This window comes from Pteronotus mesoamericanus, unplaced genomic scaffold, assembly GCF_021234165.1.
Source record: "Pteronotus mesoamericanus isolate MK-2021 breed Mesoamerican mustached bat unplaced genomic scaffold, CSHL_Meso_final scaffold_232, whole genome shotgun sequence".
NCBI lineage: Eukaryota > Metazoa > Chordata > Mammalia > Chiroptera > Mormoopidae > Pteronotus > Pteronotus mesoamericanus.
The window spans coordinates 11,602,742-11,630,476 of record NW_026555311.1 but is presented as its reverse complement, the minus strand read 5'-3'; the positions used below and the strand labels follow the sequence as shown (position 1 = coordinate 11,630,476).

General features: G+C 37.2%; 1 protein-coding gene across 1 annotated transcript in view; it reads left to right on the top strand.

The window, feature by feature from the left end:
• Nucleotides 1-26,607, top strand: part of BANK1 (B cell scaffold protein with ankyrin repeats 1) — a 300,120-nt gene extending 273,513 nt beyond the window's left edge. The window contains exons 12-17 of the mRNA XM_054591683.1: nt 14,166-14,344; nt 19,349-19,412; nt 23,940-23,969; nt 24,995-25,050; nt 26,266-26,330; nt 26,581-26,607. Of these exons, the coding sequence (XP_054447658.1) occupies nt 14,166-14,344; nt 19,349-19,412; nt 23,940-23,969; nt 24,995-25,050; nt 26,266-26,325 (389 nt within the window). The 3' untranslated portion in view covers nt 26,326-26,330; nt 26,581-26,607. The remainder of the gene's footprint in view (nt 1-14,165; nt 14,345-19,348; nt 19,413-23,939; nt 23,970-24,994; nt 25,051-26,265; nt 26,331-26,580) is intronic.
• Nucleotides 26,608-27,735: the final 1,128 nt, after the last annotated feature.

Below are 27,735 nucleotides of genomic sequence, written 5' to 3'. Positions count from 1 at the left end.
GAAGAGAAGGGAAACAAAGAAACTAGACACTCTAGTAAAAATTTATGGAATGAAGCCAGTGAAATAGCTCTAATAAAAGTTGAAAATAATGGTAGAATTGAAGTAATTCACATGTGAAAACACAAGGCATGTTGACAAAATCTAAAAGTTTATTTTTTCCATTTTACTTTTTTATTTAAGCTTTATTGTATTTTCCAGGTTACCTTTTATTCCCCTTATATCCCCCTTCCCCAGCCATCACCACACTGGTTTTCATGTCCATAAGTCCCTTTTCCTCTTTGCTCAATCTCTCCACCCCCTCACCCCCCGCCATTAGCTGTCATCCTGCTCTCCATCTGCATGGGTCCCCATTTTCCTCGTTAGGTCAGTTTATTAGATTGCACATATGAATGAAATCATATGTTAATTGTCTTTCTCTGGCTGACTTATTTCACTTAGCATAGTGTTCTCCGGGTCCATCCATACAGTTGGAAGGGTAAAACTTTCTTCTTTTTCATTGCCAAGTAGTTTTCCATGGTGTAAATGTCCTATAGTTGTTTTATCCACTCATCTACTGATGGGCACTTGGACTGCTTCCATATCTTAGCAATTGTAAATAATACTGCAATGAACATAGGGGTGCTTATGTTCTTTAAATTAGTGTTTTGGGTTCTTTCAGATATATTCCTAGAACCGGGATCACTGGATCAAAAGGCAGATCCTTTTTTAATTTGTTGAGGTATCTCCATACTTCTTTCCCTAGTGGTTGCACCAGTTCACATTCCCACCAACACATGCAAAAGGGTTCCCCTTTCTCCACATCCTCTCCAGCACTTGTTGTTTGTTGATTTATTGATGATAGCCATTCTGACAGATATGAAGTGATATCTCACTGTGGTTTTAATTTGCATTTCTCTGATGATTAGTGACATTGAACATCTTTTCATATATCTATTGCCCATCTGAATGTCCTGTATGTCTGTATAGACAATAGGGAGAAATGTCTATTCAGGTCCTTTGACCATTTTTTAATTGGATTTTGGATTTTGTGTGTGTGTGTGTGTGTGTGTGTGTGTGTGTGTGTGTGTGTGTGTTGAGTTTTGTAAGTTCTAAATAAATTTTGGATATTAACCCCTTATCAGATGTATTGGCAAATATATTCTCCCATCCTGTGGGTTGTATTTTTATTTTGTTGACATTTTCCTTTGCTGTGCAAAAACTTTTTAGGTTGCTATAATCTCATTTGTTTATTTTTTATTTCGTTTCCTTGCCTGGGAGCTATATCTGATAAAATATTGCTATGAGCAATGTCAGAGATTTTGCTGCTTATGTTTTCTTGTACAGTTTTTATGGGTTCAGGTCTAACATTTAAGTCTTCAATCCATCTTGAATTTGTTCTTGTGTATGGTATAAGAAGGTGGTCTAGTTTCTTTTTTCTGCATGTATCTGTTCAATTTTCCCAACACCATTAATTGAATAACTATATTAAGCTCATTGTATGTGCCTGCTTCCTCTGTAGAATATTACTCAACTATATATGTGTGGGGGGGGGGAGGTTGGGTTCTCTATTCTGTTCCATTGACCTATGTGTCTGTTTTTATGCCAGTACCAGGCTGTTTTGATTACTATGCCTTTATAGTATACTTTGATATTAGGTATCATGATTCCTCCAACTTTGTTCTTTCTCAGGATCACAGATAATGGGGAAAACTGCGTGTGTTTGGTCAAGAGTTATATGGGAAGCCTCTGTACCTTCTCCTCACTTTTACTGTGAACTTAAAACTGCTCTAAATAATAAAGTGCATTTTAAAAATCAATAAATTTATATTTAAAAACTATGGCAGTTGATAAAAGGAATCTTTAAAAATATTACTAACTAGGGACTTCAGGATGGTGGAGGAGTGAGTGGAAGTCACACTAACCTCCTCCCAGGACCAATCTGGAGTTACAACTAAATTGTGGGGAAATCACCTGGAAGGCAGCTGAGCAGTAGTGAGAGAGTAGTGAGGTTTCAAATCACCTTGAAACCTCAGACAGACAGAGAAATCAACTTTAGCACAACCTAACTGGTGGGGAGTGGGGTGAAGGCTCGAGAGGGTGGACTAGGCACCCAAGGGCACCAGCACCAGAAGGATATTGAGGCAGCCAGTTGGATCCCCCTGAGAAGAGCAGGGTCTGGACCATAAGCAGAGATCTCTAGCCTGCAGCACCAGAGCCCAAGTAGCACACCAAGAGCAGCCATGTGAAGAGTATCAGGGTGCTTTCTGCCAGAGACAGGTGGCTGGAGATGCAAAGAGCCATTTAAAGGGCCAACACAAAGCCCTGGGCTCTGGCAGACGCAGGGACTAGTGGGTTGGAGCCTCCTGAGTAGAGACTGAGGAAGGTCACTTTGGCAAGAGAAACAAGAAACTGGACAGCAGGGTCCCAGTGCTGACTCACCCCTACATTCCACAGCTGCCATCTTGTTCAGACAGGCCACTCCCCTGAGTGGCAGCAGTGTGCAAGGACACAATAGCCCCACCTCCAGGAGGTTCTGCCCTGGCTAGGCATTGCAGGGGCCTGGGTGCTGAGTACATAGCGGCAGTCACAGATAGTAGATCTGAGGCAAAAGGGAATGCAGAGTGGTCTGGAGTCGCTTGAGGAGAGTCTGGATACAGAGGCATTGGGGAGAGAACTGAGGGAGTAGCTAGGGAGATCCCAGTGCTGACTCCTCCCCAATATGGCAGCAGCCATCTTGCTCAGACTATTCCCCTGAGGGGCAACAGTGTGAAAGGACACAATATCCCCACCCACAGGAGGGACTCTGCTCTACCCTGACTACTGAGGGCAGAGTGACTAGATTAATAACTAGAGGAAACAGACATGGACAGTAGATTCCTGGAAGTCTCTTAAAGACTGCCTAAGTTCAGACGGGGTAAAGGCTGACATCATTAGAGGCAGATCCAGAAAGAAAGAAGAAAAAAAAGCAGTCTCCTACCACAGAAGTTCACACCACAAAGTAAGGAAATCAAGACAGATCAATTTAAGAAGCAGAAGTGAAAAAGAAGGGTCTCACAAATAATTGGAAGTAAAAGAAATGCCCCCCAATCTAAAGGAAAGGAGAAATCTGAACAAAGAGAACTAAATGAAATAGAGGCAAGTAAACTGTCAGACATTGAGTTCAAAACAATGGTTCTAGGGAAGCTCAGTGAGCTCAGTGAAATCAAAGAGAATTACCAGAAACTACAGGGAAACTATGAGAAACTTATTGCAAACTATATCACCATGAAAAAAGACATAGAAACTATCAACAGGAGGCAAGAGGAAATGAAAAACACAGTTTCTGAAGTGAAGAACACAGTAGAAGGAATCCAAATCAGGCTAGATGAAGCAGAGGATCGAATCAGAAAGCATGAAGACAAGGTAGGAAAAAAGCTCCCAGAAATAGCAGGAAAATAAAAAAAGACTCAAAAAGAATGAAGAGGCATTGAGGGAAATGCAGGACAACCTGAAATATAATAATACCTGTATAATGGGGATGCCAGAAGGAGAAGAGGAGGAGCAAGAGATAGAGAACTTGTTTGAAAAAGTGATGATGGAAAACTTCCCTAATTGGAGGAGAGGAAAAGTCTTGCAAATCCAAGAAGCACAGAGGGTCTCATTCAAGAGGAACCCAATGAGGCCCACTCCAAGACACATCATCATTAAAATGGCAAATATCAAAGACAAACAAAGAATCCTAAAGGCAGCAAGGGAGAAACAGCTAGTAACAAAAAAGGGAGCCCCAATATGGTTAGCTGACTTCTCAACTGAAACACTACGAGCCATAGGGAATGGGAAGAAATATTCCAAATAATGAAAAGCAAGGGCCTTCAGCTAAGACTACTCTACCCAGCAAGGCTCTCGATTAAAATGGAAGACAAAGTAAGGAATTTCTCAAACAAAAGAAGGCTAAAAGAATATACCTCCACCAAACCAGCTCTACAAGATATGCTAAAGGGACTGCTTTAGGAAGATGAAGACAAGTGTGAGAAAGAGAGGATCACAGGTATGAAGGGAAAAAGTAAATAAGTACCTAATAACTTTAAATGTAAATGGATTAAATGCCCCAATCAAAATACATAAGATAGCTGAATGGATAAGAAAACATGACCCACACATATGCTGCCTACAAGAGACCCACCTCAGAACAAAGAAACTACACAGACTGTAAGTAAAGGGATGGAAAAAAAATATTACAAGCAAATGGACAGGGGAAAAAAGCAGGGATAGCAATAGGTATATCAGACAAAATAGATTTCAAAACAAAGGCCATAAAAAGAGACCCAGAAGGACACTTTATAATACTCAAAGAAAGAAACCATCAAGAAGACATAAACATTGTAACCATATATTCACCCAACATAGGAGCACCCAAATACATAAGGAACATCTTGGAGGACTTCAAGAAAGATATAGACAGTAACACACTGATAGTAGGGGATAGTAGGGGATTTTAACACCCCATTGTCTAAAATGGATAGATCTTCCAAATAAAACATCAACAAGGATATTGTGGAACTGAAAAATGCATTAGATCAAATGGACTTAAATGACATATATAGAACCTTTCATCCCAAACAAGCAAAATACACATTCTTTTCAAATGCACATGGAACATTTTCAAAGACAGACCACATGATAGGACACAAAACAAGCCTCAAAAAATTCAGGAAAATTGAAATAATAACAAGCATTTTCTTGGATCACAAGGGCTTGAAACTAGAAACCAACCTCAAGGAAAAAAACTCAAAAACATTCAAACTCATAGAGACTGAATAGCGTGCTATTAAACAATGAATGAGTCACTAATGAGATAAGAGAAGAAATCAAAAAGTTTCTAGAAACAAATGAAAATGAACACACAACAGTCCCAAACCTATGGGACACAGCGAAGGCAGTCCTGAGAGAGAAGTTCATAGCAACACAGGCCTACCTCCAAAAGACAGAAACATTTCAAATGAATTACCTACCCCTCCAGCTTTAAGAACTGGAGAAACAACAGCATACAAAGCCGAGAGCAAGTAGAGGGAAGGAAATAATCAAGATCAGAGCAGAATTGAATGACAAAGTGACTAAAAGTACAGTTCAAAAGATCAACAAATCCAGGAGCTGGTTCTTTGAAAAGATAAACAAAATCAACAAGTTTTAAGCAGTCTCATCAAGAAAAAAAGGGAGAAGACCCAAATAAATAATATCAGAAATGAAAGAGGAGAAAGAACAACTGATACCACAGAAATACAAAAGATTGTAAGAAATTACTATGAACAATTATATGCCAAGAAATTTGAAAACCTCAATGAAATGGACAAATTTCTAGAAAAATATAACCTTCTATCACTGAATGAAGATGAATAAAGCCTGAACAGACCAATAACAGCGGGGGAAATTGAAGCAGTAATCAGAATACTCCCAACACACAAAAACCCTGGACTGGACGGTTTTGCAGGAGAATTTTACAAAACATTTAAGGAAGAGCTAACCTCTATCCTTCTCAGACTATTCCAAAAAATACCAGAAGAGGGAAGAGTTCCGAACTCTTTTGATGAGACCAGCATCATCCTAATCCCAAAGCCAGATAAAGACACAACCAAAAAAGAAAACTACAGGCCAATAGCACTGATGAACATAGATAATAAAATCCTCAACAAAATATTGGCAAACCGCATCCAGCAATACATTAAGATCATCCACCATGATCAAGAAGGATTTATCCCAGGGATAGAAGGATGGTTCAATATTCACAAATCAATAAACATAATACATCACATAAACAAAAGGAAAGATTAAGAAACACATCATCATATCAATAGATGTGGGAAAAGTATTTGATAAGGTATAACACCCATTTTATGATAAAAACACTGAGCAAAGTGGGAGTAAAGGGAGCAAACCTCAACATAATAAAGGCCATATATGAAAAACCTACAGCCAACCTGATACTCAATGGGCAAAAACTAAAAGTATTCCCACTAAGATCAGGAACAAGACAAGGATGTCCACTTTCACCACTTCTATTCAACATAGTGTTGGAAGTCAAGGCCACAGTGATCAGACAAGAAAAAGAAATAAAAGGCATCCAAATTGGAAAGAAGGAAGTAAATTTATCATTGTTTGCTGATGACATGATAGTGTACATAGAAAACCCCATAGACTCCACTAAAAACTGCTCGACCTAATACGTGAATTGGGCAAAACAGCAGGCTACAAAGTCAATATTCATAAATTGAAGGCATTTTCATACACCAACAATGAAATATCAGGAGAAGAAATCAGGAAAAACATTCCCCTTTGCCATAGCAACAAGAAAAATAAAGTACGTAGGAATAAATTTAACCAAGGAGGTAAAAGACTTGTATTCAGAAAACTATACAACACTAACGAAAGAAATTAAGGAAGACACAAATAAATGGAAGCATATAACATGTTCATATATTGCAAGAATTAACATCATCAGCATGCCCATACTGCCCAAGATGATTCATAGATTCAATGCAATCTTTATTAAAACACCAATGACATCTTTCACAGACATAGAACAAACATTTCAAATATTTATATGGAAGCATAAATGACCCTGAATAGCCACAGCAATTTTGAGAAAGAGAAACAAAGTAGGAGGGATCACAATACCTGACATCAAACTATTTTACAAGGAGACTATAATCAAAACAGTCTGGTACTTGGATAAGAACAGACACATGGATCAGTGGAACAGAATAGAGAGCCCAGAAATAAACCCATGTCTCTATCGTCAACTAATATTCACCAAAGGGTGCAGAAACATAAAATGAAGAAAAAATAACCTCTTCAACAAATGGTGTTGGGAGACCTGGACAGCTACATGCAAAAAATCGAAATTCAACAACCAATTTACACCATACATAAAAATAAACTCAAGATGGATGAAAGACTTAAATGTAAGTTGCAACACCATAAAAGTCCTAGAGGAGAACATAGGCATATCTGAGGCAGGAAACTCTCAGATATCCCACACAGCAATATTTTCACCTGATATATCCCCTAGAGCAAGGGACATAAAGAAAAAAAATAAACAAATGGGACTTCATCAAAATAAGAAGCTTCTGCACAGCTAAAGAAAACATCAGCAAAATGAAAAGGGAGCCAACAGTATGGGAAAATATATTTGCCAATGATACCTTGGACAGGGGATTGGTCTCCAAAATATATAAAGAATTCACACAACGCCACTCCAGGAAAGCAACAACCAAATTAAAAAATGGGCAAAGAACCTGAAAAGACATTTCTCCAAGGAGGACATACACAGTGCCCAGAGACATATGAAAAGATGCTCGGCATCAGAGAAATGCAAATTAAAACCACAATGAGATACCACTTCACACCAGTCAGAATTCCCATCATAAATAAATCAACAAACAATAGGTTTCTGGAGAGATTGTGGAGAAAAGGGAACCCTAGCACACTGCTGGTGGGAATGCAGACTGGTACAGCCACTGTGGAAAACAGTTTGGAGTTTCCTCAAAAAGCTAAAAGTGGAACTGTCTTTTGACCCAGGAATTCCAGTGCTGGGACTATACCCTAAGAATCCCAAAACACCAGTTCAAAAGAACCTATGCATCCCAATGTTCATAGCAGCACAATTTACAATAGCCAAGTGCTGAAAGCAACCTAAGTGTCCATCAGTAAATGAGTGGGTCAAAAACCTATGGTACATTTACACAATGGAATACTACACAGCAAAAAGAAAGAGCTACTACCCTTCGTGACAGCATGGATGGAACTGGAAAGCATTATGCTAAGTGAAATAAGCCAGGAGGTAAAGAAAAATACCATATGATCTCACCTGTAACTGGAACCTAATCAGCAAAGGAAACAGGCAAGGTATATATGACCAGCAACATTGAAAGAAAGAAGAAACTGACAGGGACGGAAAGGAAGGAAGGGAGGGGGTAATGGGGAGGGGAAGGGAAAGGGTCAGAACAGGTGTGAAGGTCTCATGGACGAAGCCAAGGTGGGGAAGGATTGGGGGTAGGGGAGCAGGGGAAAGTGGTGGCAGATAAATGGAGACAAATATATTTGAAAATTTTTTTTTAAAAGAATTTTTTTTAAAAAGTGAAAAAATATATTACTAACTAATAACTAAGCAGTGTTTCAACTCAAAATATAATCAAGGACGAGTTTTTCCACTGAGTTATTTCAAATTCAAGTAAAATAATTTTCTATTATATGAGCCATCCTATGTAGTAGAAATATTAATGTACTGTGCTAGTTATTTCATTAAGAAAAATACATGATAATCTCAGTTAATGATGAAAACAACATTTCATTACTGTTCAACTATTCATAAGTTTTAAAAATCTTACAGACTAAGAAGGAGGAGGATTTTTTGACATGATTAGAAATATTTTACTAGTTCAAGGGTAGAGCTTTTCTCCTTAGGTTTAGGAATAAGATAAAGATGGTTATTATCAACATTTTTACTCACTTTTATTCAGAAAGGTTTTAACAATGGGACTAACACATGAATGTAAAATAAAAAGTGTAAATGTAGGGAAGGAGAGCATACTTTTTCATTATTTTTAGATTATATATATGCCTACCTAGAAAGCATGGCAGAATCAACTGCAAGATTCCTAAAAGTTATTTAAAATGATTAAATATAATTCAGAAATAATTTGTTTTTTTATGTACCAGCAATAATATTTTGAAGACATCATGAAAGAAAACAAAATCTTATTCACTATACACTGAAAACACAAACAGTTCCCAATAAAAAGAGAGAGGCACATCATTTTCCAGGACAGGTAGATAAATAGTCTAAATTCTTCTTAAAATGATTTATGGGTTTAAGGAAACTCCAATTATTTAGAAAGGATTGAAAGAATTTATTTTTTCTCTGGGGAAAAAGACAACAGTTTGGAAGACTACTTCTAAATTCACAAAGAAAACAAATAAATGAATAAATAAGTAGGGCTGAAATTAAGCAACATTTACAAAAATAAAAAGATTAAGGTAGCACCTCTTGCCATATATCTTATTAAAGTCTGCTATTTATGCAGTGCTTAAATCTATAGTACTTAGCATTATATTGACATGACAATCACTAGCAGTAAAAAAAAGGTTTAGATTATAAAACTATTAAGGTTTTGTGCTTTGTTTTACTTAAATAATGCAAAGTATTGCAAAAGTGCAATAAGACAGGCACTCCTTCTTCATCCCAGTGAGACAGGATATATACCAACACACTTCCGGGAAAGGAGATTGGTACTAATTATTAATAGATTTACAAGTATTTAAACAAAAAAATTACCCTTTTGAGAGTCTATTCTAAGACAATTAACAGCCTAACAGACAATGATTTATGTAAAAGACTTTTAAGCAACAATAATATGTATTGTAGTAAGAATAAAGAATTGCCAACAGTAGCAGAATGGCTAAATACTTTGTGGACTCTACAAATTTTGAGATATAATATAGCCACAAAAACACATTTCAAAGAATATTTTGACATGGAAACATTCTTAGGTTATATAAATCAAAAAGACAGGCGTGAGGAAACATATCAGTATAAGCCCAATTTAGGAAAAATAAAAGAAACGTACATTTCAAAAGGAGAAACATTAAAATGTTAACAGTCTTTATCTGTGAAGAATGTAATAGTGAATGACAGTCATTTTTGTCTTTTAATGGTTTTCTTTATTTTCTAAATAGTGGGAGAAATATCATGTTCTAAATCCCCAATAATTAAAGTAAAACAGCAAAGTATGCATTGTTAATGAAAAAAATCATTCAAATGCTTGTCAAAACAGTTAAGGCCAACTTTATTCAGGGAGACTGTGGTTTAAGTATAAGGACCAATGCAATGCTTTTTTGCAGTAAAGGAGAGACACTGGTCTCCTATGTGAATACAAAAGGAAAAGCGAGAGTTTATAACCAAGCAGCGGAATGTGTGGGACAGGCTGGGAATAGGTGGAAAATTACTAAGACATCAGGGGTAAGAGGGATTCTAGCTAAACTGACCTAATAGGATTCCTGAAGTTTGCTGGCAGGTGATCAGATATTACCTGAGAGACGATGGAAGATAAGGAAGCTAATCAGATATTGAGGTTGCTCAGATATCAAGGGTGGGAGATTCTGGCTAAACTAACTTAGCATGAGGACTCTTGTGAAAGTGAGGCAACACAAAGACAAACATGGAAGTATAAAGGTAAAGCTTAGTTGGAAAAGGACTCAGCAGAGTCTGACAAATTTCAATAAAAAAGAGACACTGGTATATGCAGCCTTAAGGAAATGTGGAGACTTGCTTGTCACTTACAAATAAATCAACATTCCAGGTATTTGTTAGTCTGCCCATGTGGACCTGAGCTTATTTATCTGCCAATCTCCTAGCTACGGAAAAACTAAAATAAAATAACTTCAAATTTAAAACTCAATCACTGGCTATTTAAGTCCTGTTATTGACAAGTTCTTTCCAGCTGCTCACAAAATCCTTTGATAAGATGGCACAGTATGATACGGCATGGTCTAGGATGTCTGCCGTGGTTTGGAATGGCCTGTATTCCATGGAGAAACCCATGAGCAAAGCGGGAGATTGTGAAAACAATGTAGTATTATTATAAAGTGTTGGAAATTAGGAAAAAAAGTTATTACCTCTGATATCATCACAATAGAATTACTGGTGCCATCTTTAACAATGTTCGTCAATGCTTTATTGTATGTAGAGCGTTGATAGTGCTAAAATGTTACTGTATATGAAATTTTGTATCCTCCTTTTGTACTCGTCATTATGCAAGGGGCACTTTTATGTGCCCACAGGGTCTTTTTAGTCATTGCTATTATTTCAATGACTACCTAATATTTATTAAGTAAGTATTTTATATTGTAAATTCCTTTTTGTTTGGGCAATCAAGCTGTTTATTTTCAAGTTTTCAGTTAAAATATATTCTAGCCAGTCACTCAGTAAATGGAAAGAATTTGAATGAAAAACCCAATGTTTTCTTACCTATAGATTCATATACTCACCACAACAGGTTTCTTGATGTTTATATGACCAGCATTTGCTCAAATAGAATAACTTGTAAAAAGAATAATACAAAAGAAACTAAAAGTTTGCATTTGGCTTTAGCCAAAAGGCTATGAATTGATTTAAAAAACTTTAGAATTTATAGTTTTTCTTGAAGTTTTTACAGTGAGAGACCAAAGGGCTATAGTATGTATAGTTCATAGTCTGACAAATGCTTTTCAAGGAAAATTATGTTAAACTCATACTAACATGTCTGAAAATAAACTAAGTATAAAACTGAGGAAGAAGGAAAAAATCCTTCCATCCCCCATAAAATAGTAACCTAAATGCAGTAAAGCAATTTTGCATGCCCTACCTAAAATTAACAGGTTGCACATTTTGGTTTGACTAGTCTACCCTTAGGAGGAAAGGTAGTAAAGTGCCTTTGCAACTTACCATGCCTAATAGTAATTTATCTAGGAATTTTATTTAATCTTTTTAGTGTAAAGAAAAGTAAAAGCAGATGTGTGGAGAACTAGTCTAGTTGTAAACAACTCACATTCAGGACTTGGTACACAGACTTCTGCTGCTCCTAACTTCTGTTCTTTCGCTCTCTTTGCACAACCACACAGAATTGAACCCCTCCCCCCCCACCAGAAAAAGGTCATCTTACTTATATTTTAGTAGGTAAAATTTGAAATACAAAAGAATGATTGAACTAAATATTTTATAAGATTTTTTTTAGTTCAGCTAAATATGCACATATAGCAAAACTAAAGTTGGTACAGTTTTCTGGGAAGACTTTTCTTTTAATAACTTCCACAAAAAGCCAAAAATTCAGCTGCATGGGTTACCTGATACAAAAATGGATTCACACTTAGGCAAAGAGATGATGGAAGTGAGGTGCTAGTTAAACGGCATAGCTGTTAAATGCTGATGCTAAACCTCTACGGTCTGGCAAGAACAGCAGGTAAAACTCTACTGCATATTGCATCTCACAAATTGAATTGGAGCATGGAGACCTATAAAAAGCAAATGGTAGAAGAAACAAGACCTCAGTTGTTATCTGTGCTTTTGGCTGCTGAACCAGTGAGCCCTGCGGTTGACTTATGCATCACCAGTTCCCCTGAGATTTCATGCTTCATCATCCCTGAAGGAAAAGATTTAGAGTACAGAATCTGTTGACATCATGTTAGTTCTGGGGAAATAGGACTTCTGAAGAGAAAAGACAAGCAAGAAAGCCTTGTGGGAATCAGAATGATGGACCATAGAGCAGTTTTATGGGCATGTGTATCTTTTCAGAAAGAAACCCTCTCTGTATTCCTGTCCCCAGATTCTCTGCTAGAATTCTGTTCAAAACTGACAGTGACATTAGAAGTCGTTCCATGAGAGCCCTGAGGCTAAGTCTCTTTCATATACTTAAACCTGCTCTAAAGGACTTGCAACTTCTCTCTTCTAGACTAACCAATCCAGCATCATCAAAGAACCCTTATTACTATAGAACTTTAATGTCCTCCCATCTCCCCAGTCCTTGTCGGTCTGCTTTGAATACAGTCTAGTTGATCTATTTCTTTTCTGAAGGGACCCCAGTAAGGAGTGACTTTTCCAGGGATAGCTCATTAGTACACACTGGGTAGGAATGCCTATTCTCTGCTCTGGACCTATGGGCATATTTAGATCCGACAATGCATAATACCTGTGCTGCTGCTGCTGGGTTACCATATCCCTCCTGAGATAAGACACTAAGTGTGTTGGACCTCAGAAAAATATATAAATGACCAGCAACATTGAAAGAAAGAAGCCGACAGGGATGGGAGGGGGGAGGGAGGGAGGCGGGTAGTGGAGAGGGGAAGGGGAAGGGTCAGATCAAGGAACAGGTGTGAAGGACACATGGAGAAAGCCAAGGTGGGGAAGGATTGAGGGGGGCAGGTGGGGGTGGGTGGGGCAGGGGAAAGTGGTGGCGGGTAAATGGAGACAAATGTATTTGAACAATTAATTAATTAATTTTTTAAAAAAATTATAAAAAGAGACGTGCAAATAGGTAGTTACAGAATAGCCATGTGGATAGAAGGTGCAGTATAGAAAATGGAGTAGCTAAAGAACTTAGCATGACCCATGGGCATGAACAATGGTTGGGGTGGCCTGGTAGAATGGGGCAAAGGGGGATTAGTTGGGATGAATGTAGTAGCATAATCAATGAAGTATAATTTAAAAAATTAAAAGCAAAACTAGAACAGAGGCAACTTTTAAAACGATGATTTTAAAAATGTACTTTTATTAAAACTAGAAACCTCAAAAAAATTATATATATATATATATATATGATGGTACAAGTTCAAATGAGTTCTGTAGCCCGGCAGGTAGCACAGGTGTGATACCATCTAGTGATTATCAGGAGTGACAGGGCTTGGGGTAGCCAAGAGAGCACAGAACATTCCTAATGGCATGCAGGTGGTTCATGTATATCTTCCAACACCATGTGCAACAAACCACTGAATTCACCCATGGTCTGCAATATGCTACTCCTGTACTTCAGGCCAGTCTCTGCTGTGGTATTAACAGCCACGCATGGAAAACTGGACCATCTAATGTTCTTCTTGTGTTGAACAAATAATACATGGAATGCTCCAAAGATAAACTCTTGAAAAGAAATCTGTTCACTACAAAATGACCAGCAACTATTTATTTAAAATCTTTCAAGAATAAACTTTCAAAGAACCCTAATCCTTTTACGGCTAAGATTTTGGTTGAGATCTCTTTTCCCAAAGCTGAAGAGATTATTTTTACTCCACAAATATTTATTATTAATTATAATGCTAATATTTATTTAGCCTACTATGCACAGGTTCTGTGCTAAGTATTTTGTGTACATTTTTTAAAGTAATCCTCACAAAAAGACCATGCAGTTGGCACTGGCCGCAGCTAGTGCAGGGCAAAACTTCTGCAACTGTTCTTCCTCTCCACTTTCTTTTCACTGATACAAAACAGTGTTTTTAATGATAAAACTAGGTTTCAGGTACACCATCCTTAGAAAAAAATCATTTAAAAATTTCTACTGATTTATTCTGTAACTGCTTATACACCAGTAAGAACAAGAAACTTAAGCTGCTTATTTTTTAGAGTTTTTCTTTTCCAGTTGTCGTAGGTTCACTACTTATTAAAACACCCTCCCCTCTTATCGCAGACAGGCCTCGAGTGGAGAGTCAAGCCTTTCCCACTGTGATGGGCTTCGTGGCTGCGCAGCAGGAAGAACTCATCCTCCTGCAGGAGAAAGTAAAAAACGGGAAACTCTCCATGGACCAAGCCCTTGAGGAATTTAAACACTGGCAGATGGGAAAGACTGGCTTGGAAATGATTCAGCAGGTAATACTGACCCTATCCCCCTCTGAAACATTTCCTTACAGAGCTCCTAGCTTCTTTGTCAATGTTGAGTCTTCACAAAAAATACAAATAACTACTCTTTTTTTTCAAATAGTCACAAAGATGTTTCCAAACTACCAATCAAAAGTTGGAAAATATCCAGACTTCATGCTTACAAACCATTGGTAAACTCAATATCAGAACTCAATGTATTAGAGCTAATACCTAGCCAACTTCTAAGAATGTTGTTAGTATAGTGAATGTTTTCTGAATTTCATTAATGAAATTAGGATGAAGCATCTTTACAATAACATGTGTTCAGCTTTCAGAGACTGTATTATGTAGACCACACTTGTTAAAGTAAATAGGAAAATGATTAAAATTGTATCAGACAGTAGTTCTAAATGCAATGTAGCATTAATTTCTCTTCATACATAGATGCATATGTATATATGTGTATATATGTATACAAGGTCTGTCCAGAAGGTATCCAGCCATGCAATATGAAAAATAAAGACATTTATTGAACAAGATACAGGATACAAAAGACATTATACCTAGGATAATGACACCTCAGTCCCCTTAGAAGTAGGCACCTTGGGCCCTCACACAGTTCTCCCAGTCACCATCAGCTGCCCCATTTTATTTTCCTGAATCTCATCAATGGTCTAAAATCTCTTCCTTTCCAAAGGTGATTTTCATTTTGGGAAAAGCCAGAAGTCACAGGGCACCAAGTCTGGGTTGTAGGGGGGCTGAGTCACCTGGGTGATTTGATGTTTCACCAAAAAACTCTGCATGAAACATGATGCATGAGCGGGTGCATTGTCACGGTGAAGCTGCCAATTACCAGAGGCCCATAGCTGTGGCCTTCTGGATCATTTGAATAGTTTCTGCAGGGGAATGTTCAAGCTTAAAACAAAATTTGATGCAGATTTTCTTTGCTCTACTTGCTCAGTCATTTTCAGAGTGATAGTCACACAGTGCACATGCTCACTCAACAGCATCTACCACCCCCACTGACTAGTACAGTGAAGTTGTCATTGTTCATGCAAGTACATTCCAGTCCGCTCTCCTTGGCTGCCAGGTTACATCAATATCCTGAAAACCATTCTTCTTATATTAACAATGGTGGGACTTTTTCCAGACAGACCTTATATATGTGTGTATATGTATATGTGTATGTATGTGTGTACACACACACACACACACACACACACATATATATATATATATATATATATATATATTTCAGATAAGCTTAGCCTTATCATCTATAAATTTACATCATGAACGGGGATTAGACTAGGTGGTCAGAAATAAGAATGAAAACAAATATGCCATATACACCCTGTGACATTCCTCAGTGAGGGCTATCAGGACTTTATTCTATGTATCCCACAGGCCTTTCTATTCCTAAAACATTCCACCAGTTTTCATCTTCTCATTATGGAAAACCTAGTTCTCTTAGCAACAAGTTGTCTGGCAGCTGTTTGATGGAAACATTTAATTAGCTAGTTTATATCAAAGTATAAATAATCATTAACAGCTTAATGCTCTATCTTTACTAAGGTATTATTTTTTATTTAAAACAATGCTTAAAAAAACAAGTTAGGACAACATTTTTAATAACAGAAAAATGAATCCCAGTGGTGAAATTTAAACAATATGGCACATAAGCAGGAGATAGTTTAGGCAAGAAGACTTGCCCAGTACGTCTGAGATGACCCCATGTCAGAAACCATCTGTCTCTAAGGGCAGCTCTGGCTGTGGATTGGCAGTTAGACATGGTTCAGACTTTGCAGTGCTAAGCAAGGACAGTGATTTTGCTAAACAAATATGAGAGATCACTGATTTAGAGTTTTATAACTGATCACTGTTCATGCTTCTCCTACTGTGCCAATGCCATCACCACCAAACATCCCTCTTATCCTGAAACGGATAAAATCTGCTTAAGTGAGACATACAAAGCACTTTCCTGAAAATACTAGATTATCTGAATTTTGTTGAAATAAGTTCAGTTGTACTTCATCCTCCTTTGACCCTTCAATAATAAAGTTTACAATTTAGGGTAATCCAACCTAAATACCTTCTTGGAAATGTCTTCACTAGTTGTTTTATTAAACACTTGGTTGTTTCTATTTAGTTTGTGTACTTATATTTAATATTGTTTTAGAAAGAATTTAAGGTGGTCCATACTCACTACTTGGAGACTGATCTGACTTATCTAATATAAAGGTGCAATGGGATAATGAATATGATTGGTATTTATGCAAAAGAAAACAAAAAAATTAACCTGTAATTTCAAAAACTACTTTCCGTAAGACCCAAAATTTAGTAATTCTGACTGAATACTGTTCTATATATCAGTCCACCCTCTTCCTTTTTTTTAATCCAGTTTAATTGAGATATAATTGACATATGACATTTTGTAAATTTAAGGTGTTCAGCCCTGGCTGGGTGGCTCAGTTGGAGTGTTGTCTAGTACACCAAGAAATGTGGGTTTGATCCGCAGTGGGTGCACATACCTAGGTTGCAGGTTCAGTCCCTGGTTGGGGCATGTATGGGAAGCAACCAACCGATGTGTCTCTCTTACATGGATCTCTCTCTCTCTCACTTTTGCTCTCTCTCTCTCCTCCCCCTTCTAAAATGAATAAGTATATTCTCAGGTGATAATTAAAAAAAATTAAGGTGCTCAAGGTATTGATTTGATACACTTGTGTATTGCAAAATGATTACCACTATAGTGCTAGCTAACATTTCCATTGTCACATAAGTACAATTTGGGTGGGTGGAGGGAGTGAGAACATTTAATATCTACTCTTTAACAACTTCTAAGTGTATAATACAGTGTTGTTTACTATAATCACGATGCTATACTTCAGATCCTCAGAACTTACCTTGTAACTGACAGTTTGTACCATTTGACCAACATCTTATCACCCATTCTCTCAGTCTCTGGTAACAAGCACCGTTCTACTCTGTTTCTATGAGTTTGATATTTTAAGATTAAGCATGTAAGTGATATCATGCAATATTTGTCTTTCTCTCTCTGACATTTTTTACTTAACATAATGCCATCAAATTGTGTCCATCTGTGTTGTCGCAAATGGCATGATTTCCTTCCTTCTCACGACTTACAAATATTCCACTAAATATATTACATACCCATTCTTCATCCATTAATCCATGGACAAGCACTTAGGTTGTTCCATATCATGGCTATTGTGCATAGTGCCTCAGTGAGCATGTGAGTGCAGATGTCTTCAATATCCTGTTTTCACTTCCTTCTCATAGATACTCAGTAGTGAATCTGCTGGATCATGTGGTAGTTGTACTTTTCAGTTTTGGGGAATGTACATACTATTTTCCATATGGAAGAACCAATTTATATTTCCACCAACAGTACTCAGGGTTCCTTTTTCTCCACATCCTGCTAACACTGTTGTCTCCTGTCTTTTTTATTATAGCTATTCTAACAAGCATGAGGTGGTATCTCATTGTGGGTTTGACTTGCATTTTTCTTATAATTAGTGATGTTGAGCACCCTTTCATATTATCTGTTGGTCATTTGTATATCTTTTGGAAAAATGTCTATTCAGTTACTCTGGTCATTTTTTTAACCAGATTATTTGGGTTTGTTGTTGTTTATTTGTTGCTATTGAGTTGTATGACTTCTTTATGTGTCTTAGGTATTAACCTCTTATCAAATATAGGATTTGTAAACATTTTCTCTGGTGCTATAGGTTACCCTTTAATTTTGTTGGTAACTCCTTTTGCTCTGTAAAAGCTTTTCAAGTTGACATAGTCACACTTGTTTATTATTTTTGCTTTTGTTGCTTGTGCTTTTGAATATCCTATCCAAAAAATGTTGCCAAGACCAATGTCAAGGAGCTTTTCTCCTACATTTTCTTAGTTCTTAATATAAGGGGCTAGACAACAGTCAGAACAAAAAATTATTGTTCTCTCACTTTCTTAACACATGTGAATGTACATTCAATGCTATACACCTCATTATCATTTTTGTAGTTTACAAAAACATTCATTTGTACACTGAGGATGAATCTATGAGAGGTAATTGTAAAGTTATATTATTATTGACAGAGGCATTATCTTAGGAAATTAGCAGGAAAAAAAGGCACAAACATAGAGTTAATAATAGAAGAGTTTCTAGAATAATGAAGACCCATGCAGAATCATCAGAGCTGAAAGTAAGATGGCTGAGAAGGTAAAAACCTTGTTGTTCATTCTCCTTATTTCTGCTCTAATCGCTGAGTGCCTAATCGCTCCCCTCCCAGGAGAGTAACTGCAAGGCAATGTAAACAACTCTCTATTTAGGAAATATGGTTTATAGGTTTAAGGGAAACCCTTAGGGAAACGTACTACTCTTAGGTTTTCTTCCAATAAGGGATTTTTTAACATTAGCTTATTTTATATTGTGGATAAAAAGTATAGATGTTCAATGCAGAATATCTGGAAAGAATGATTACAAATTAGCTAAGAAGGAGAATCCAGTCGTGCTTCCTTTGCACCTGAGTCGCTAGTACTTAGAAGGGACCCTGGGGAGTAGTACAGAAGCTGCAATTGGGCTCCGGCAGCAAGTCATCATTTTGTCATTCTCCTGCTTTCGGTCACCAAATAGCCTGTATAGATCCTTAGGTGTTAGTTGGCAAAACAGCTCCCAAAAGAGCTGGGCTCTGGGTTCCAATCCTGACTCTACCACTTACAACTGCGTGATTTGGGAAAGTTACTTAACCTCTCTTTATTTCAGTTTCTATATATGAAAAATGAGATGGTGATGTTTTATATCTACTTCATGAAGTGAGGATTCAGTAAGATAATAGGGTAAAGTATCAAGAATAGTCACTGGGACCTTCTCAGTACCAAGTTAGTACTAAGCAGTTGTGGTGGTGGTGGTGATGGTAGTGCTGATAGTAGCAGATGTTTCACCTTGATCCATAACAAATTTGTAAATCATGACTTCTGTTTCCTGGTCGTTCCCTCATTTAGGAAAAACTGCGCCAACTAAGAGATACCATTATTGGGAAGAGGCCAGAAGAAGAAAATGTCTATGGTAAGTAAAATCGGACTATTATTCAAAAATGATAGAGTGATGGAGCAGAAAGGGCAAGGACTGTGAAGCCAAGCAGGCCCGAGTTCACGTCTACGCTCCATCACTTCCCGGCTGTGTAACCAAGCAGGTTTTCAATCCCTAGTACTCAGGTTCCTTGTCTGCAAAACAGGAATAATTATCCACATCTAAAAGTGGTTTATAGGTTAAAATATAAAACACTTACACCTTCTCTGACCCATAATGGATGTTCAATAAATGCTAGTTACATATTTTTTTTTCCTTTGATTTTGATGTAAGTTGCAAACAAAATGATTCTACTCCAGTTTCATTTATATGTGAGCCATTATACAAAGTATTAAATTTTAAAGTAGTCATGCTTTTTTAATAAGTTAGAATAGTCTCAATATAGTCGGTTCTCACAATTGTTCACATGTGGATCATTTTAATGTGTAAATCTCCGGTTGCCGTTCCCTAACAACTAGCAAGCTTCCTGGCAATGCAGACTCCCCTTGCTAACAACTAACAGTTGCTCTCCGGTGGTGGGGCGGAGTGGGGGGACTCATCTTAATGTTAACACAAACCAAACATTATTAAGATGGTACATCCTCTCCAGAGATAGACAACACACTCCAAAATTGAAAATAAATATGTTCTCACTATCTGACCACTCTTTTCCCCCAAGTCCCTACTTTTGTGCAGATAATTAAAAACTAACAACCACGAGCAGAGCTTGAAAGCTTTCATCTCTTCCATTTTCAATAACATTGCATAGCTTTTAGCGAGTGCTTCATGTGGAAATTCACCCTGCTAAAATTCGTTTTCTTTTCACATTATTAGGTTGTTATCTGCTTTCCCATAGAGAGTTCTTCAAGCTCTCTTAGAACTGTTTCTCAAAAGAGAAATACTTTCTACAATAATTAAGGTCATAAAGATGGGACTAATTTACAGATTATTAAATTCGACAGACTTTCATGTAATGTAGAATAAGATGAAAATTTTAAAAAGTACACAATTACAAAATATATAAATAATTTTACTAAGTAACATTAAGTAATAGTAGCAATTAATATGTATTGACTACCTATAATACAATTCATATTACCTTATAATTTATTACAGTAAGTTTTGAGGTAGGCATTGGTTTCAATTTATAAATAAGGAAACTGAGACTCTGAGAAACTAAGACTCTGAGAAAGATATGCATATTAGAAACTACAACCTATTTCTGTTTAAATCTAAAATCAATGCTCTTAATCATTTGGTGTCCTAATTAAGAATCCACTAGCTCCCCTTCCAGCCAAAGTGGAGTAAATAGTACCCAATAAATTCTTCCACTATATAGAGAGCACTAACACTGAGCAAAAATATGAGACATCTGAGTTCAGAGAGTAGACAATAGGCAACCTCAGGTTATCATCCCAGAGACAATTCCCAGGGACTGATTTCCCGACTACAGTCTGTGCAAAACCAGGCAGTCCCATTGAACGGAGATGACAAAGATTAGAGATCAGAGCAACAACTTAAGTTTCTGGAATGCGCATGGTGGGTCACTGAAGCAGTAGCTCTGTAGAGGTAGCCTCAGAGGGGAGTAAAGAACTACACGGGTCTGTGGATGAGAGGTGAACTGGACAAGGGTAGAGCAAGACCACTCACAACCTGCAAGATATTGGTTTCTGGGGTGTTGCATGCAGATCAGAGATACTAGAATTTTAGAACAATGAGGGAAAATCTATACTGAGATATTGGAGATCCTGCCCAGCTATGGTGGAAAGGTCTCCTTCACACTCTGTTAAAATAACTGGCACCCTGCTGTGAACACCAAGAGATGTGAGGAGTAAAGATCATGACTTAGAGTGAGACCTCCTATAGATCAGCCATTGCAAAGCCTGAAACCAAGCCCCTATACGATCCACATAGATCTTACAGGGAAAAGAAAAATATCTAATAATATATATCTACACGCTTTGTATAATTTTCAGTGCTCTTTATTCCTTAGTGGGGATCTGAGTTTCTGTTTTCACTATCCCCTCACCCAATATGATATATTTAGCATTGGTTATTATATTACAGTTTTGCTGTCTGTGAATTCTCTGATTTTATTTATCTGAAAATTCCTTTATTTCAACAAATTTTCCAAGGATATTTTCTCTGGATATATAATTCTGAGTTTAGAATTCTATATAATTCTAAACTTAGCACTTCAATGACATTATTACATTGTCTTTAGTCCTTCATTGTTTCTTTTAAAAAATTAGCTAATATTCTTCTCCTTTTTCCTATGAAATGTGACATTTTTTTCTCTGACTGCTTTCAAGAATATCTCTTTACATTGGCCTGAAGTAGTTTGACTACAGTTGCCTACATGGAGACCTCATAACAGTTATGCTATTTGGAGTTTTTTGAAGTTCTTAGAACTGTATGTAGGTGGTTTACATTAAAACTGGAAAATTTTGGTCATTATTTCTTTTAAAATGTTTTTTCCCAGACTTGGCTGGTGTGGCTCAATGGATTGAGCACTGGCCTGTGAACCAAAGGGTTGCCGGTTCAACTCCCAGTCAGGGCACATGCCTGGGTGGTAGGCCAGGTCCCCAGTAGGGGCGTGCATGACGCAACCACACATTGATATTTTTCTTCCTCTCTTTCTCCCTCCCTTCCCCTCTTCTAAAAATAAATAAATAAAATATTTTAAAAAATGTTTTGTCCCAAACTTACTCTTTTCTTCTCTGGGACTCTAATTATATTCATGCTAGACTGTGTTATATTGGTCTACATGTCTCTAAAGCTGTTTTTTTAAAAAGATTTTTATCTTCCTTTTAATCATATTGGATAATTTCTATTGATTTGTCTCCAACTTTATTTGAAACTCCATTCCAAGCATGGTTTGGAATGTGTCGGTTCTTGGCTCCACGCAAGCAAGAGTTTAAGACAGCAGTCCAGGTGATTGTGAGAGTACATTTATTAAAGCTTTGGACAGTGAGGCTAAAGGAAGAGCAGAGGATAGAGGAAGCAAGCTCACAGGAACAGGACTGAGCCCAGGCAGAGCTTAGGTAAGTGAGGGAAAGGACTGGGCCTAGCTGGAGCTGCTTAGACTTGGGAAACAAGTCACAGACAAAGGGAGTGAGCCAAGAAGGCTAGGTTGCTTGGCTCAAGGAAAAAGATCACTGTAACAAATGAGCCTAGGCTGGGGAGCTTAGATTCAGGAAAAGAAGCCATCATGACAGAGATGAACCTAGGCTGGGCTACTTAGACTCAGGAAACTAGTTACAGAGGCAGAAGGGGGAGCCCTCGGAGACAGGATCAGTGGATCAGCCTGGGGCGAGCTCCTGCTGCCCACTGCTCCCCTGGTTGCAAGTCTAGTCGGAACCCTTAGAGCTTGGGAGAAAGAATGCAGAAGTACACACTTCAGGAAAAGGGGGAAGGGGTGTGCTCAAAGAAGAACGCACCCTGGGTCCTTTATCTTGGGGGTTATCTGTGTTTTGCGGGCAAGAATTTTAGGGGAGGTATTAATCAGAATATTTATCAACTTTTCAGGTGTGTCCTTCAATCTGCTGATATATCAGCATGACTGTGTTGTGGGGTTTGGGAACATTCTCTGGTCAGCTTCACCTCTATCTTGGATTTGGCTCTAATTGTTTTTTTGTTGTTGTTATTTGTTGCCCTGGCTTTACCGTTCTTTGGTCTGGCTGGCACTAATGACACTAACTGGGTCTCTGTTAGCTGTCTTCCTGACTACTTGCTCTCTCCTTGAAGAGGAGAAGTGCCTTTGGTTAGAGTAGATAAGATCTTGTGATTTAGTAGCTGGCTGCTAATTGTTTAACTATTTTGTCTCTCTCTTCCCCATTCCACTTGCCAGGGAATTTTCCTGGCTTCTTACTAACTTGCCTCACATACAACTCAGCAATATATAAGAATACTTATTATTATAAATAACAACATGAATGAATCTCACAGATACTATGCTAAGTGAAAGGTACGACACACAAAGAAGTACACACTGTAAGATTATATTTATCTGGCATTCCAGGTAAAGCTAGTCTAATAGAGAGAGAAGTCAGACCAAGGGCTCCCCGGAGTCATAGTGGGATGAGGATTGATGGAAGACGTGCACAAGGGGATCTTCTGTGGAGGAGAAGTGTTCTCTATCCTAACTGGCTGTATATATTTTTCAAAAGCGTATACTTAAAAATGTTTCAATTTTACTACATGTAATTATTACTGAATGATGTTAACTTCAAAAAATGGAGTAGACCAGACTAAAACAATGTCATAGCAGAATAGCAAGCTTGTATTAGTGTCAAACATATCTAAAAGCATAATATTTTGAAACAAGCATCCGGAAGAAGAAAGACAAAAGTAATAAAAGATATGATTTCTCACACTTAGTGGATGGAGGTTAGTATTTTTTTAAATCAGATTGTGAAATATCATGCTTACCTTAAAGATACATAGTTAAACAGTAAAAGAAAACAAAATAAATATTGAACAAAACTAAGTAGAATGTGCTTTTTTTTTTTTTTTATCTTCTAGACAAGCTCACTATTGTGCACCATCCAAATGGTAAGTGCTTGGTATTTATTGAAGAATTTAGGACTAAAACAAAGCACATAGTAAACCCATTTCAAAATAAATTAAACCTAATATGATTAGGCAGATCAGTGTAGACTACAAAATCTCATATAGATTTTGTATTTATATGCAAAGCCACCTAGCATTAAATATAAATTGTGAGATGGTTCTAGAATAGCAATGCTCGAAGCATTGTTATATGGTAAAAGAAGCTTATACTTTGAACTCTGTTTCACCTGACTTTTTACAACTTATCAGTTGTAACCTTTGGCAAGTCACTTAAGCTCTTTAGACCTCAGTTTCCTCATATGTAAGATGTGGATGAGAATTCTACCATGGAAATTGCTGTGAAGATACATGTAAATAAGAGCAGATGTTTGACGAGTGGAAGCTATTAATAGAGTAAATGAAATAGGAATAACACTCGAGAGAGTGAGTCACTTTAGTTTGATGGAGAGAAATGTGTGCACAATGTTGGGAGGGCAGAGAAGGTCAAGGTCAGCCATGTAGCTGTTAGATAATCTAGAAGTAATTGGCTCTGGCCTGAACCAAAGCACTGGCCGCGGAAATGCAGAAGCAACGGAAGTGAGCCGTGTGGCTGCAATGGAAAATGGGAAGCCTGTGGTAAAACATGAGGGCAGTAGCCTAACCAATGGGGAGTAGTCGGGAAATTTTTTCTTAAAAAGTATATTTTGCAACTGGTGAATCCTGCAAATGGAGAAAAGAAAAAGAGGAGAAAGGTGTAATCACAAGTGGAGGTTGTTACTCAAAGGTATTAGACTGTTGCTGAGCCAAAGCAGCTCCTCAGTATCCTACTCAAGTCAACCTGTATGGGTGGGAGAAATTAACGGCATACTTGCCAAGGAGGCCTTTTTAATGTGCCCTTTTATCTCTTCACTAATTTTTCTCTTTACCCATATCCTACCTTTTGCATATATAATTTTTTAAGTGCTAAGTAAATGAATTATTAAATGTGTAAATGACTAAAGAGATAGTAACAGAGTTTGTACATCTAGGTAACGAAAGTGTCCACAATGAAAATACTTCATATAGCATACCTTTCGGCAATAAGGTAGGTTATATTTATCTTAATTTTTGTAAAAAGGCAGAAAAGAATTTTGTTGAGAAAGAACATAAGAGCTTTCTATCCTGATTTTGCTTTGAAACATTCTGAAAATATGAATAAAATACGTTGCATAAGCATTTGTGTGCAAAATCCATGAGCAGTAATTTAAAGAATTAACTATTTGGAAAAAAGCAAAGAAGGAAGCTGATCAAAGGAAAAGGGCATTGAGGGCCAAAGTGTGGTTAATTCCACATGTGGGGACCAAATAAATCTTAGAGGCCGTATGAAGGCATAATCTTTATGCTGAGTCTATCTGAACCACAATGTGTACAGCCTTTAAAGTCTAGTTATAGAAAAAAAATTAACCCCCAAATATTGTTCATGTAAATGTGCATTACTTTACATTGTAGAGTGAACTAAAAATAAATTGCTAATGAGAAGCTCTAAATAGCACTAAACAAAGACAGCAGCAATTGAAAACCAAGACCAGTTCAAACAACTCTGATAATGACCTGAACACAAATGTTTGTCATAGAAATTGTTATTATATCTATATATGAGATGAAGGAAATTTTCACCGTTACTCCAGGTCATGTGGCAGCTGGATTCCTTGCAAAAAATCCAGAATGAGAGCCCTTGTTAAGTTCTCATAATAAACCAATTTTAGTGTACCAAATTTTAATAACCCTTAATCTCTCTGATGTTTCAAATAAATCATTAGTAATCTTAAAAGCCATTCACTCTTAAGAGCTGATTGAAGTATTTGCATTTCTAGGGCATGGACCTAATGAGCAGCCTACAATATGTAGACTCATTTGGACTCATTTGGCTATAGCAGAATTATGGGGTAACACCTAGGCCCAGGAATTTATCTTTGTGAAACAAAGATCCTTCTATATGATCTAAAGGACTGGACCAGATCATGGTGATGATCTGTTACTTTGGAGTAAGAGTTCAGATAAGAGAAAATAATACAAATTCCTAACACTTGGGCTATTCTCCATCAAAATGGGAATGAAATTTGAAGTCAAGGACTTTGATGAAGTTGAGCTTTACAATGATTCCTTCCTTTTAAAGGGGAGGATTGTCTTGTCAGTTACCTCTACAAAGCTCCTTTTTCATGACTGTGAAAGGCAATATGATTTTTTAATGTTTCTTTGCTCAGCTTTAAAAATGGAGAAATGCTAGCTAGCTATTTATATATATATTTCTTTTTCTAAGCATCCTGCTCGACTCCAAGTTGAAAAGGAATTTGGTATCTGTTGCAGAAAAGATCACTAAGGAAGGTAAGAAAAACAGCCATGTTTTTTTAAAAACCTAAAGCAGGCTTATTAGGGACTTGAAGGAATCATTTGTCTAGCAAACAGAATAAATATTTCATTTTCTTCTCCTGAAAGAATAAACATGTGTATTGTTCAAGCCAAAGGTGATTGTTCCTTAGAAAGATTTATGTATGGGGGTGATTTTATGCTAGCTAATCAATTTCAATTGATGATACATTATTCACTAATGCATTTCCTGTGATCTCATTTTCAGGTTTATAATGAAACAAGAATCTGCAGACACTGTGCTTTCTGCATGAAGCAAGCTTGCATTTAGATTGCCTGCTGTCTTCAGGGCAAATCTATGTTGTGAAAGAAAAAGCAAGTCCTCTGGATTTCAGACTGTATTATTGCCACAATTTATTGACATTGTATCTGCTTCAGACGGGTATACCAAGACTAAAACTGAATACCCGCATTCTATGAAAACAAAAATCCTTGCATTTTACAATGCACTTTCCACTGAAGCAACTATTTTCCATTTTGAAAATTGAAGGAAAACAAGAGCAGAAACGTTAAATGCTCTGCAGCAAAGTTATTGGGCCCACTTTAGGCACTGACCTTAATATATTACCCTTCAAGTCCTCAGAATAACCATGAAAACACAAATTTGTTCAGTACCTATTTGCCTTTTGAGTGACTGGTCAATTTTCTGAATTTCTCACATTTGAAACTATTATTGTTACATCATATTTGCAGAAACCTTCCTTTCTTTAGTGCTTATTTGCATGTAACCCTGAGAACATTATTTTTCTAACTTTTTGTATCCCATATTAATATATATTTCTATAACCTATATACCTTACTAAAAGGCTTACAAATTCATCCACTTATTTCTTAGACACATTTTACTAGCTTACAACAGAAAACAATTTTATCGTTCTGTGATTTTCATGAACAATTCCTGCAAATAAAATGAATGTTTAAAGATATGTTTGACTTTTTTAAATGAATGCATGGGAAATAACCCCTAAAGTCTTCTGCTTACCATTTACAGAGAGAGAAGTCTACCAAAATTATCTGAAAATAAGTGAACATGATTAATAGGACAAAGGCCCCCTTTTTCAGGCCCTCTTTGCCAGAGCCAGTTGGACCCCAAAAAGCATGGCTGACTCTTGTTTTAGGAGCCTCTATCCTCAAGACTAGAAAATTACTGGAAGCACCCTGAAGGCGCAGAGGCTCCTGGGAACTTATGAAACAGGAGGTGCCAGACCGCAGCTACCAGACCCCGCACCCAAAGAGAGCTTCGAGACAAGCTGCGCCTATGCAAGACCTGCTGAAGGAGACATCGTGCTCTACAACCACCCAATCACCTAATGAAAGATCAAAGTCCCCACCTCACCAAGCCACTCTGTCCTCTTGGAGAGTA